At 40.8% G+C, this 12714-nt stretch overlaps 1 protein-coding gene across 1 annotated transcript in view; it reads left to right on the top strand.

Moving 5' to 3' along the window:
• The window catches only part of slc4a8 (solute carrier family 4 member 8), a 31485-nt gene that overhangs the window by 16865 nt on the left and 1906 nt on the right, over positions 1-12714 (top strand). Inside the window, exons 5-24 of the mRNA XM_005469481.4 lie at positions 1722-1882; positions 4100-4276; positions 4773-4861; positions 5627-5784; positions 5880-5967; positions 6063-6209; positions 6324-6424; positions 8102-8276; positions 8432-8565; positions 8690-8935; positions 9166-9271; positions 9651-9812; positions 9939-10052; positions 10152-10313; positions 10392-10643; positions 10812-10880; positions 11655-11828; positions 11917-12048; positions 12144-12247; positions 12441-12546. Coding sequence (XP_005469538.1) covers positions 1722-1882; positions 4100-4276; positions 4773-4861; positions 5627-5784; positions 5880-5967; positions 6063-6209; positions 6324-6424; positions 8102-8276; positions 8432-8565; positions 8690-8935; positions 9166-9271; positions 9651-9812; positions 9939-10052; positions 10152-10313; positions 10392-10643; positions 10812-10880; positions 11655-11828; positions 11917-12048; positions 12144-12247; positions 12441-12546 — 2857 coding nt within the window. The remainder of the gene's footprint in view (positions 1-1721; positions 1883-4099; positions 4277-4772; positions 4862-5626; positions 5785-5879; positions 5968-6062; positions 6210-6323; positions 6425-8101; positions 8277-8431; positions 8566-8689; positions 8936-9165; positions 9272-9650; positions 9813-9938; positions 10053-10151; positions 10314-10391; positions 10644-10811; positions 10881-11654; positions 11829-11916; positions 12049-12143; positions 12248-12440; positions 12547-12714) is intronic.

The raw sequence follows: 12714 nt of genomic DNA, 5'->3' as shown, positions 1-12714 counted from the left end.
CCTCTCCCTATTATAGCCATGGTTGGGAATGCATAGCGTCTGTTCTCAAGGGCCTTTGGTTTCAGTTCTTACCTAAAAGTTGTAAGTCCCTGCAGTCAGCAACTCCTGCTGGACAAACCAGCAACTTGTGTGGTAGCTCACTGTCCTCCATGTGTGAGGTTTACAACATATTTTGGAAACAGAAAATCAGTATAATATTGTGTGGAAGTGGAACAGTAACAAGGAAATTGGAAGCAAAAAACCAACAATGCCACCTGGCAATGCAGGAAGTATTAATCTAATCAATCTTAACTACATTTCAAATTTGTAGTAAAAGCACACAGATTCGTTACTGGCAAGGTAAATGGACTGATTCTTATATAGCACTTTTCTACTCTGCTAGAGTACTCAATACAATATGCCACATTTACCCAATTACTTTCTAACTACATTCACACTCTGATGGATGCATCGGAGAGCAACTTGGGGTTAATATCTTGCCCAAGGATACTTGACATGCAGACAGGAGCCAGGGATCAAACCACCAACCTACAGTAGGTGACCTGCTCTACCTCCTGAGCTACTGTCACCCAGGCGTGACAGATTTTTCCGTTTTGTGTCTTTGTTGACAAATTAATAACTCAAGAATAAAACTGGAGCTCCAACAATAGAAAGATTAAAGCCCAAACAACACCCATTAAATCATTAAAAATAAATAAATAAACACAATAAGAAAACATTTATCATATTATTTTTATTTTAACTAATACTTTTTAAATATTCCTAACGTCTGCAATCATAAAACTAAAAAAACAGTCATAAAATAAATTAAACTGTACACTGAACCCACATTATCTGGCTCAGATATTAATGAGAAAAGAGCGTCACTAAATGTGCTCTAACAGTCTGAACAGCCCAAATACATTGAAGTTACATATCTGCAACCAGAATGAGACCAAAAAGCCAAGGGAGACTGAACAATGGGCTAACAGTGCCCTTTACAATCAAGCTCTGATTGAAGAGCTACTGCAGGAATCAGGATTAATGCTTTGTTCAAAAGCACTAATCAGGTGAGGAACATTTTTTCACCAGGAACTTCCCACAACATTAGAAATGATCACAGCAAGTAAAGCCTGGACCAGTTTTCACACATTCAAATTCAAATTGCAAAAGGATAATCTAACGTATTTATGATGCCATCAACTGGAATTCATAAATAAAGATAGAATGGTTAAAATTTAAATTAAAAACTAAGAAGAAAAAAGCAGATTGTAGTAAATGCATTGTATCTGCTGGGAGACGATGTACAGCAAATGTACAAAAGGGGACTATTGTAGAAAACTGACAGTAAATATGCTTAGGAATAAATTATACTATGGACCTTCTAAAAAATGCAAAAATGAAGAAGAAGTGATAGAACAGGTGTTTGTTTTTTTTAATGGTAGCTGTTAAGAAGCTTTTGCTAAAGCAAATATTTCTTTACATTTCTTTACATTTTATTCTTTATATACAGTAACAGCTTGTTTTGGCTCAGCTGTTGTCATTTAAATAACACTTTGTCAATTGATAAGATTTATATTATTTCTTAAGTTTTATGAAAAAAATAGCCTTTTTATTAAGCCTTTGTATGGTAGCCTTTGTAATCAATATAGCAAATTAAACAGAAGGAAAACATCATAATAATAATACTTCATATGTGCTCCAACTTGCAAGTTGCTAAATAACATCTCTTTACCTTGCAGATGGCTGAAGTTTGAGGAAGACGTGGAGGATGGTGGAGAAAGATGGAGCAAGCCTTACGTTGCTACGCTTTCCCTCCACAGTCTTTTTGAGCTGCGCAGTTGCATTATCAACGGCAGCGTATTGCTTGACATGCGTGCCGACTGCATTGAAGAAATCGCAGGTGAGAACACGTGTATGTTAATATGACTCTGCCCGAGTGCTCTATATAAGAAGGCAGGTTCAGACTCATTATTAAGGGCGAAACAAAACTTATTATTGGTCTTTATCATTGGTGTGAGTGCTGTTTTCTCATGTTTGGCATATAATTGTGGTCAGAAGTTTATATACACCCATTATGGGCATGAACGTCATAGTCATTCTGGACTTAATTATTTCTTTGAGCTGTTCTTTTTCCAGGATGGAATCATTTTACTGCTAGCTAGAAATTCAGTTGAGCTTGAAGGTGTTGATTTTGGAGCAGAAGCTTCTTTCTAGGTTGGCACCCTCTCAGCCCACAGAGAGTAAAACTCACTTCACTGTAGTCAGTGACGCTGGTCTTCCGGTAGTTTCCGGTTCATGGCAGGCTTGAGCCTTGGTGGTTCCTGAACATGATATTTCCTCTCATCTGAGGGTGATGGTTTGGGTGGTAACAAAAGAGGTGACATGTCAAAATAACTTATTTACAATTGTTTGAACAGATGATCTTGGAATCTCCAGTTGTTAAAAAATGGCTCCAAGAGACCTTCTCAACTTTTCCATTGGTCTGCGTATTGGCCTGTCCAATAGTCCCATTGTCAGTAATGATCAGTAATGTCATGCTAAAAGACGTAACCCCAAACAAATTGAACCTTATACCATTTATTTTTCTGGTTTTCTCCACCTTGCTCTATAGAGTCCATTCTTGAGCACATGTTACTTTTATTACTATGAATCAGACTCAAGCCTTGCCAGAATGCCTGCTAGTTGTAATCCGAGAAGAACAACATACACGACCGACTATATTCTTCTAGACACAGAAACACAGTTTGCTTCTCTTATGGTAACTTTGCAGAACAACCAGCCTAGTTCTAGGCAGCACATAAAGCTGCAGTTTGTGTAATAAACCTGAACAGAAATTGTATTTCTGTCAGCACCTGTACACCTGGTTCTATTTTACTTGAAAATTGCAGCTGAAACTGTGATTGCATAAAATCTACTTGTAAAAGTGTTTTACTTTGATCCAAATTCATTTGCATGCAGACAAGCAATTAACTTTGCACCTGCATTTATTTATGCAGACTCATGACTGGATGAGGTAATTATGCACATCATGCAAACACACACACACACACACACACACACACACACACACAGACTAAAAAACTGCAGTTTAGCATTCCTTGCCCGTTTGTTACTATTTTCTGCAATCCAGTCATTAAACAAAGAATCCTTTGAATATTTGATCTGACCTTCCTGTCTATCCATCTCTCCCCCACACACACACATCTGCAGACAAAATGCAAATGATCACATAGAGCAGAACTCTCCATCTAACCAACATCAGGTTCACAACCTGAGCAACCTTCACTCCTCTCCTCCAACTCTCCTCTCCTCCTCTCCATGTGACTCTCACAGCACCACATGGACTCCAAATATTAATCAAGATGCATCTCATAGATCGTTTTTAATGTATTTAGCGGAAGTAATAATTAAGCCAAATCAAATTGTACACATAGTTCTCCATCATGAGAGAATCCAGTAGGCAAAAATAGCAAAAAATAACGGGAACCAGTCACTGCTGAATGTTCATTTCAAGCTATTCATTTGTGGATGGAGGTCATAGCACCTGTGACTTTTGACATACCTGTAGGCTCCATTATGCTGTTCTCATAGCACTGTCCTTATGCACGAGGCTGATTATACCGGCGCTGAGGTCAGCAATTGTGTTTTTAATTTATGTTCTGTGTGTGTGTGAGAGACTGCTTGAGTTTTAAATAACAAGAACAAGTGAGCAAGCAAGGCCTGATAAAGTGCAGAAATGGTAAGAGAGATGGAGAGATGGTGATTATTCTGCAGTTTCATGTGGACAGATATTGACTCAACCCTTTAAACACTCACCTTCTGTTCAACAGTGACAGATGTCTGACCAGATTGGCTTGTATTTATTTTAAAAGCAGCAGTTACATAAATACATAAATATGTGTTCCATAAATCAAGGAGGGTATAATGTTGAAACATTATGATTTCTAAATAACTGGGTTTACTATTTGAAGAGTTATTTACTGCAAATGGATAAAAGTTCTATTCAAAGTAACCAAAATGCATTATGCAAATATAGGCTGCTAGATGCTGTTGATGTGGAACACCAACACTCTGATCATACCAAACTCTGGGCTTATGAGTTTGACATGTGTTGCAGACATGGTACTGGACCACCAGGAGGCATCCAATGAGCTGGATGACAGCGTGAGAGTGAGGGTTCGTGAGGCGCTGCTCAAGAGACACCACCACCAAAACGAGAAGAAGAAGAATTTGATTCCCATCGTACGCTCCATCACAGAGGGAGCACGCAAACAGTCAGAACCTCATCTGATTGGTGAGTTTGATGGTGGATGTCACACATCAATGTCATACATCAAAGTAGAAGTCATGTCTTGGTATAAGTCAGACGTGGAGATTTCAGTTTTGGGCTTTTTGGGCGGGATTTTACTTTGGCTGTGTACTGAGGGGCCTTAATTGGGTTTTTAATTGTAATCTTAGTTAAGATTTTCAGTCCAAATTATAGTCAGGGTAAAAATACATGAAAATAGAAAGTAAGTCAGACTGAGTAACAGACAAACATATAGCCTAAGAGAGTGTCTAAACAGATCTATATATATCGCTTTCAGGGCCAAGCAGCCCAGTTTAGCTGTTCCTCAACAAATGCTTGATGCATGTCAGCTAAGCATTACTGCTGTCATAGATTTGTATTATTATTTTTTTATTCATTGTTGTCAGTTTGGACTTGGCACAACAACGACCATATTTACTGACTCTGAATCGCTTTTCTTATTTGTCTCCTTCCATCACACATGCACATAAACACCCTGCAGGGTCAGCCACATCTCCCCAACCTATTCAACCCAATGAAGCAGCTAAGAACGGTGCTGGACAGGACAGCAGTCAGGTGGACCTGAGTAAGGTAAACAAGCAGGCTGTAGAGCAAATGTTGCATTTTTTTAGATGAATGCTATTAAAACCCCCACAACAGAATGCTTGTAAATATAATTATGCTAAACAACAACAACAACAGATCTTATTTTGTGTGTGTGTGGGGGGGGCTCTCAGCTCTGAGAATGCACTGGAGACCTGAACTGGGACGCTGTAAATATAATGAGAAACAATTGTGTCACATAGTGCCCCCTAGGACACTACAGTGGAACAACACACAGCAGTAGCCCATCAATAAAGGTACTTTTAGAGCCTCCCAAGGGGTTGCCATAGCATATGCCCTTTCTTACTCAACACGCCCATTTATCAGGCTTGTAACCCCCTGAGGTTGGGTTTTTGTGTTTCCTCTCAGTATCAAACAAGAGGTTTTTCCACATGTAAGGCAAATGTGTTAACCACAACAACACAGAGCCACTAACAGCAGTCCACCAACGAAAGACTAAAAAGCAGTGCCATAAAGCCACAGACAAAGGTTTCCATTGAGCCCTGGACCTGCTTGGTTCTCTACAGTTAAGTTAGTTATTATAGTAAATCAATAAACAACACGCTAAAGAGAAGAAAATTAAGAACATTAATTCTGGGCGGACAAGTTACAATAGCATAGAACAGAAAACTGGAGTCAAATGAAGAATAGATTCACAAACAATGTTTTTAAATACCGTAACAAAAATCCATCATAACATCAACACTGACTTCAAATCCTGTATTGATATTTGCATCTGTCTCGTCTGAACAGGTGGATCTGCACTTCATGAAAAAGATCCCAGAGGGTGCAGAGGCTTCCAATGTGCTGGTGGGAGAGCTGGACTTCCTGGAGAGGCCTATTGTAGCCTTTGTGCGCCTTTCCCCTGCTGTGCTGCTCACCGGACTTACAGAGGTGCCCATACCGACCAGGTAGACAGCTGCAGCTCCCTGCTTTAATCATGAAATCAAATTCAATATTCCAGAAACTCTTTATAAACTGAAATCCATCTGCTGACAAATATTAGGTTCCTCTTCATACTTCTTGGCCCTGATGGAAAGGCTCAGCAATACCATGAAATCGGTCGCTCCATGGCAACCATCATGACAGATGAGGTAAGCACTCTGTCAATCAAAAGTAAATCTGAGTATCTCTCTTGCAGGCGTAAAGAGGCTGGGTTTTCTATTTCTTTTACTTCTTTCTGTACCAGATTTTTCATGATGTAGCATACAAGGCAAAGGACAGAAGTGACCTGCTAGCGGGGATAGATGAGTTCCTAGACCAAGTAACTGTCCTGCCACCAGGAGAATGGGACCCCTCAATCCGTATCGAACCCCCAAAAAAGGTCCCATCTCAGGTACATAGCTGCAGTCAATTAAAGATATTTGTACAATGAAAATTTATTGGAAATTGGTGTTATTATAACTGTTGGTTCAGTGTATCATAATTTTACATTCCTTGATATCTGCAGGAGAAAAGGAAGATGCCTGGAGTCCCTAATGGCACCGTCTGTCAGGAAGAGGAAGAGCTGCATGCTGAACACCACGGGCCAGAACTGCAGAGAACTGGAAGGTTTGCCCAGACTTCTTGCTTCTGTAATGGTGACTGTAGAAGGCAATTCAGACAGCAGGGTGTTAATCCCCAGGAATGTAACCCTTAAAACAGCCTGCAGTTAGGTGCCTGAATGGATGTGTTGCAATGTGACAGCCTGAAGGAAACTGGAGACGAAAACATTACTTTATTCTTTAAAGAAAAGGTTGTCTTTGAAATCTTCTTTCTCAAAAAGATTCATTTATCTTTTCTATTTACATCCCACACACCACAATTTTTATTGACGTACCAAAAAAAAGTTCCATTTTATTGAAATAAAGGTTAGTACAATCCCATCTTATCCAGTTTGTCTACAACAATCTTATACAGGCAACTTTATTTTAACCCATGTTTTTCTTCTGATCATCCATGTTATCAGTTGTCCAAATTAATCTTAAAGTAATAACTTGGATTTAGAAAATACACGTAGCAACCATCCTGCCAAGAGTTAAATTAGATGATTATAATGTCTCATTTGTGTGCTAGCTGTGTAGCTTGAGCCAGGAGCCGTTTATCTCAGTTTAGCACAAAGACTGAGCCTTTGAGAAGTAGATGAATTAGATTTTGTTGTTCTCATCCAGCAGCAAATGTGCATATTTTCCACAGTGTAAAACAATTTGTTCAATTATCTGAATTCTTCACAGCATAAAAAAATCACTTGAATGCTGAACACGTGAAGATCACAGGCTCCCTTCTTAGAACTGTGGGCTGTTCGGAGGAGTCATGACAGAGAGTGTTGTGCTACAAGTCTAAACTCAAGGCCTTTATGGTGGCTTGTTATTGTATTACTCCAAATCTTTTGCAGGTGTCTTTCCTCAGCACTTTTCCTATTTACATTAACACTATAACTCGAAATTATTGTGATTTTATTGTGAGGCTGTTTTAAATGTTTGATACAGCACTGATTAAAGTTCAAGAGTGACAGGATGCTGCTGTGGCTCATAGGTTGTAGGTCGATGAGGTGACTTGTGTGCTGCAAGGCTCTTACAGAGGCCTGAGCTTGATTCCACCCTGGGTCATTGACTGTGTGTCCTTCCTCTGCTCTCTCTCTCCCACCTTTCCTGTCACTGTCAGACTGTCCTGTTATAATAAAGGCTAAAAAACAGTGGAGCTATGATCTGTCACACACCACAATCCCAGTGAACCTTTCCGCAATACCACAGAGCCACTAGAAGCAGCATTAGACTTGAGGACTATAAAGCAGTGCCACAAAGTCATTACACTAGTTAAGCTAGTTATTGCAGTAATTCAATAAGTAACATGCTGCGTCCTTACTCACTAGGGGTTGGTACAGCAGGTAGTTACACATGTTTGATTTGGCTGATTTTTTTCCCCTTATTTTTTCATTTTTTACACTGAATATCATTCCTGACCCAACCCCAAACCAATTTGTGTCTCCTCCCCAGATCAAACAGGGAATATGTTGCTCGTTAGGCAAATGTTAGTACCAGTTTTTCCCCTTTCTTTACGTCTCCCGAGTCCATATCCTGTACTATTCTTTGCCTTGACAAGTTTTTGCAAATACAACCCTCCCCCCCAAAATAGAACTGTTTCTGAAAATATTCAATGCTCATCATGTTCATGCAGTAAGGATATGTCAGGTTAAACTGTCTTTGTTTACTGAACTAGTCCTCTTCTTTCCGTATGTGCTGTGATCAGGTTATTTGGTGGTCTGGTCCTGGACATCAAGAGGAAAGCTCCATTCTATTGGAGTGATTTTAAGGATGGTCTCAGCCTCCAGTGTGTGGCCTCCTTCCTCTTCCTCTACTGTGCCTGCATGTCTCCTGTCATCACCTTTGGGGGACTGCTGGGGGAGGCGACAGAAGGACGTATTGTAAGAGCTTAAACACACTCAAGGACACATTCACAGTACTATATTGTAGTTATATACTGCCGTGTCTTTAGGCCATTATTACTACAGCAGTGAATGTTACTGAAGACTGTATAGCAAAGGTTACAGGCTCTCTGCATTTGCACCGTATGTTGTAGAGCGCCATTGAGTCCTTATTTGGTGCGTCTATGACTGGAGTAGCCTACTCGCTGTTTGCTGGTCAGCCTCTCACCATCCTGGGCAGCACAGGTCCTGTTCTTGTGTTTGAGAAAATCCTCTTCAAATTCTGCAAGTATGTACAGGACTGACAACAGCTTCTTTGTGACATCATTATCGCCAAAATGGCATTTGTCCCTGTTCCCCGCGGTGCTCTAACTTTAGTCTCTTCTCTCATTTCCTCTCTTCTCCTCTTTCAGGGACTACGACCTTTCTTATCTGTCGCTGCGGACTTGCATAGGCTTGTGGACAGCCCTGCTGTGTTTACTGTTGGTTGCCACAGATGCCAGTTCCCTGGTGTGCTACATCACTCGTTTCACAGAGGAGGCCTTTGCCGCCCTCATCTGCCTCATCTTCATCTATGAGGCTTTGGAGAAACTGTTTCACCTGGGAGAACTCTACCCTTACAATGCATACAGTGATTTGGACAAGCTCACCCTGGCATAGTCAGTAACTTAATTTCCTCGAGAGTTTACCTGAATGTTTACGCTGTAGCTTTTTCACTGCTCGTTCTTTTTTTTCTGATTCCATTGTTCTTTTTGAATGATCTGCTGATCGCTCCCCTGCTGTCCTCATCTTATGCCTGAGTTGTTCTGACTACTGAAGGAAAAAACACCTTTTTGTGAGCTGATGTACAGTGCAATTCATTGTGTGTGTTATGCATCTTTGTATGTAGCTGTAAGTGTGCAGAACCTGATAATCCAAGTAATGAAACCTTGGAAATTTGGAATGAGAGAAACATCACAGCCTCTGCTGTACCCTGGGCCAACCTGACTGTCAAGGTAACGTAACTATGTGGGAACACACATCTAATGAAGTCTAATGTTGATATAACTTTCATAATAGCACTTGCCACATTTGTTCCAGCTTGTTTACTTTCCCAACTTGTTAACATTCAACTAACCCCCTCACCTACCACTGTGCAGCCGACCTCACTTAAGGATCTTTGCAAACACTGACAAGGAGACTCAATCAATTAAACTCTCGCTGCTGTGTGTTTAGCTAAGCACACCAAAGGCCATTTTGTTTGTCCTGTTTTATGTCTTTTTTATGCTCTGTAGACTTTGCCAGCCCGCCACATAATTCTGATAAAACAGTTTTCGTGATGCATGAATCAGTGTGATGCATTTATTGTAATATGATCTCTGTTAATCTCTGTAGGAGTGTATCAGTCTGCACGGCCACTTTGCTGGGACGGCATGTGGTCACCATGGCCCCTACACCCCAGATGTCCTTTTCTGGTCTGCTATCTTGTTCTTTTCAACGTTCTTCATGTCGGCCTTCCTCAAACAATTCAAGACTAGCCGTTATTTCCCCACTAAGGTAACTAACCACATCATCAGTAATAGATTAGTAGGCACTAGCATTAAATAGCAATAATAGCATTAAATCTTATTGTATTGTGTTAATGATCATTAATCTCGTAGCCTTGTTGTCTCTTCTGCTCAGGTGCGGTCTATGATCAGTGATTTTGCAGTGTTTCTTACCATTGTCTTTATGGTCCTGATTGACTTTGCCATTGGAGTACCCTCCCAAAAGCTGAAGGTGCCAAGCAAATTCCAGGTATAGAGGAACTATATAACTTGCACTTTATGATATAAAACTATTCAGGGTGATTATTTGCATTATTGTTTTATATATTTCTGGTAATTACCTCTTCAGCCTACCAGAGATGATCGTGGTTGGTTCATCAATCCAATAGGGCGAAATCCATGGTGGACAGCTTTGGCTGCATCTATTCCTGCTCTTCTCTGCACGATCCTCATCTTCATGGACCAACAGATAACTGCTGTCATAATCAACCGCAAAGAGCACAAACTACTGGTAAGACAACATTTTTTTAAATCAAATTCTTTTTGTAAGTCCCGAAGCTTTTCTGATTTTCGGACTTCCACTTTACAGAAAGGCTGTGGGTACCATCTGGACCTGCTGATGGTGGGAGTGATGCTGGCCGTATGCTCCATCATGGGCTTGCCCTGGTTCGTGGCAGCCACTGTCTTGTCGATATCTCATGTCAACAGTCTGAAGCTGGAGTCAGAGAGCTCAGCTCCAGGAGAGCAGCCTCGCTTCCTGGGCATCAGAGAACAGAGACTTACTGGCCTGGTCATCTTCCTGCTCATGGGCTTATCTGTATTCATGACTAGAGTCCTCAAGGTTAGTCAGAGAAGCTACGTAATGGTAGCTTTGGTATATTACACATGAGTCAGATGTGCAATATACCTACTATGACAAGTAAATAAATATCTGCTGTAAAAAAAATACTTATATTGGAAGTTAATTGATAAATAAGCTAATAGAAATATAATCTTTGCTTTTTCTCAGCTCATTCCTATGCCAGTGTTGTATGGTGTTTTCCTCTACATGGGAGCATCTTCATTAAAAGGCATCCAGGTAAGGAACTATGCAGCATGACTGTGCAGTTGACACAAAAAAATATACTGTGATTACGATTATTTAGAAAGCTCTGCTTCCTTTAATCTGGTGGCAGCTGAAGGTGCCTTGTTCTTGTGTAACTAAATACGCCGGTCATTGCACAGATTGTCAATCCATCACGCGGCTAACACAGAGAGACAGACAACCACTCACTCTCCAATCCTCACCTGCAGCCAAATTAAATAACCAATTGATCTAACGAGCATGTTTTGGGACTGTGGAAGGAAACCCACACAGACACAGTTAGAACATGCTCTACACAGACTGGCCCTTGCCAGGTTCAAACCAGGAAAAAGTGGTTACTCCGGCACCTTCTCAATGCTTGCTGCTGTACATATTCACACTCTGATGAACAAATCAGGAGCTCCTCGGGATTCAGTATCTTGCCCAAGGATATTTTGGCATGCAGACTGTTTTTGGAGAATGCCCTAAACTACACTATGAATAATGAAAAAAAAATAAAAAATCACCAACTCCGAGTCAAAACTGGAAAATAATTAAAACTGTTGTTCTCTTGTCCTCTCTTGCTGGATGCCCCCTGCTGTACCCTTGCCTTTTCTAATTATAATGCTGTTGCAATTAATCATGGCTTGACAGTTTATTGTCTGAACTAACCAGATGCATTCATTCTTTTTCCATATTCACCATCTGTCTCTTGGCTTTGCTCTCATTAATTTGTTCTCTCCTTTGCCAACTTCCATATCACCTGCTTTCATCTTTGCCACTTCTCAGTTCTTTGACCGTCTGAAACTGTTTGGTATGCCGGCGAAGCACCAGCCAGATTTCATCTACCTACGACACGTTCCCTTGAGAAAGGTGCATCTGTTTACTGTCACCCAGCTCACGTGTCTGGTGCTTCTCTGGGTCATTAAGACATCACCGGCGGCCATAGTCTTCCCCATGATGGTGAGTTGACCACAATCATTCCGTCTTACCTAGTGGATCCGTATCTTCTGTTTAAACACCGAGCCTCTTTTTCTGCCTTTTTCTGCAGGTGCTGGCTCTGGTTTTCATCCGCAAGGTGCTGGACTTGTGTTTCTCCAAGCGAGAGCTAAGCTATCTAGATGACCTAATGCCCGAATGGAAGAAAAAAAATCTTGACGATGCCTCGAAAAAGACGGAAGAGGTAGTCTAAAGGGAATTTTAAAATGCAAAGTTCACCTTTTGTGAATGCATAAATGTGCACATATTGAGCGCGTATGTCATGGATGTGTCTCGCAGGAGTCACAGGTTATGCTCAGCACAAATAAAGAAGATTCGACTACAGTTGAGATTCCCATGGAGAAGACCAAGCCTGCTCAGGCTCCAAAAGCCCACGATCCCAGGTGAGCACACATATTCAAATTTAAATAATGGACATCATATTTGGAGTGGTAAGATTATATACAAGGATTTTTGTCACTTTCCCAGCTACCTACATGCATGCTTGTATTTATATACTAGTGTGTGTTGTTCTGTTGTGCCACCTGTGAGTGAGACCTCTCCCTAAACCCTCCGGTTCCTTTCCCTGCTCCTCAGGTGTGACCCCTCTGATATTAACATATCTGATGAAATGTCTAAAACCACCGTGTGGAAATCTCTCAACACCAATCAAAAGGACACTCGTCCTTTGACTGCTAAAAAGGCAAGGCCACACCCCTTATTTTTCCTCACCCCTACAATCTGGAAACATTCCTGCTTTATATTGTGCTCATTTGTATCTTTAGTATTTTAACATAATTTTGTTATTCAAAACTCAGGGATGCTGCCTTGTGCTCTGTGCTGTCTTAACTCAGCCTTTGCATGTTTCGCC

This window comes from Oreochromis niloticus, linkage group LG5, assembly GCF_001858045.2.
Source record: "Oreochromis niloticus isolate F11D_XX linkage group LG5, O_niloticus_UMD_NMBU, whole genome shotgun sequence".
NCBI lineage: Eukaryota > Metazoa > Chordata > Actinopteri > Cichliformes > Cichlidae > Oreochromis > Oreochromis niloticus.
Note: the sequence above shows the minus strand (reverse complement) of the source record. Positions and strands in the feature narration are given on the sequence as shown.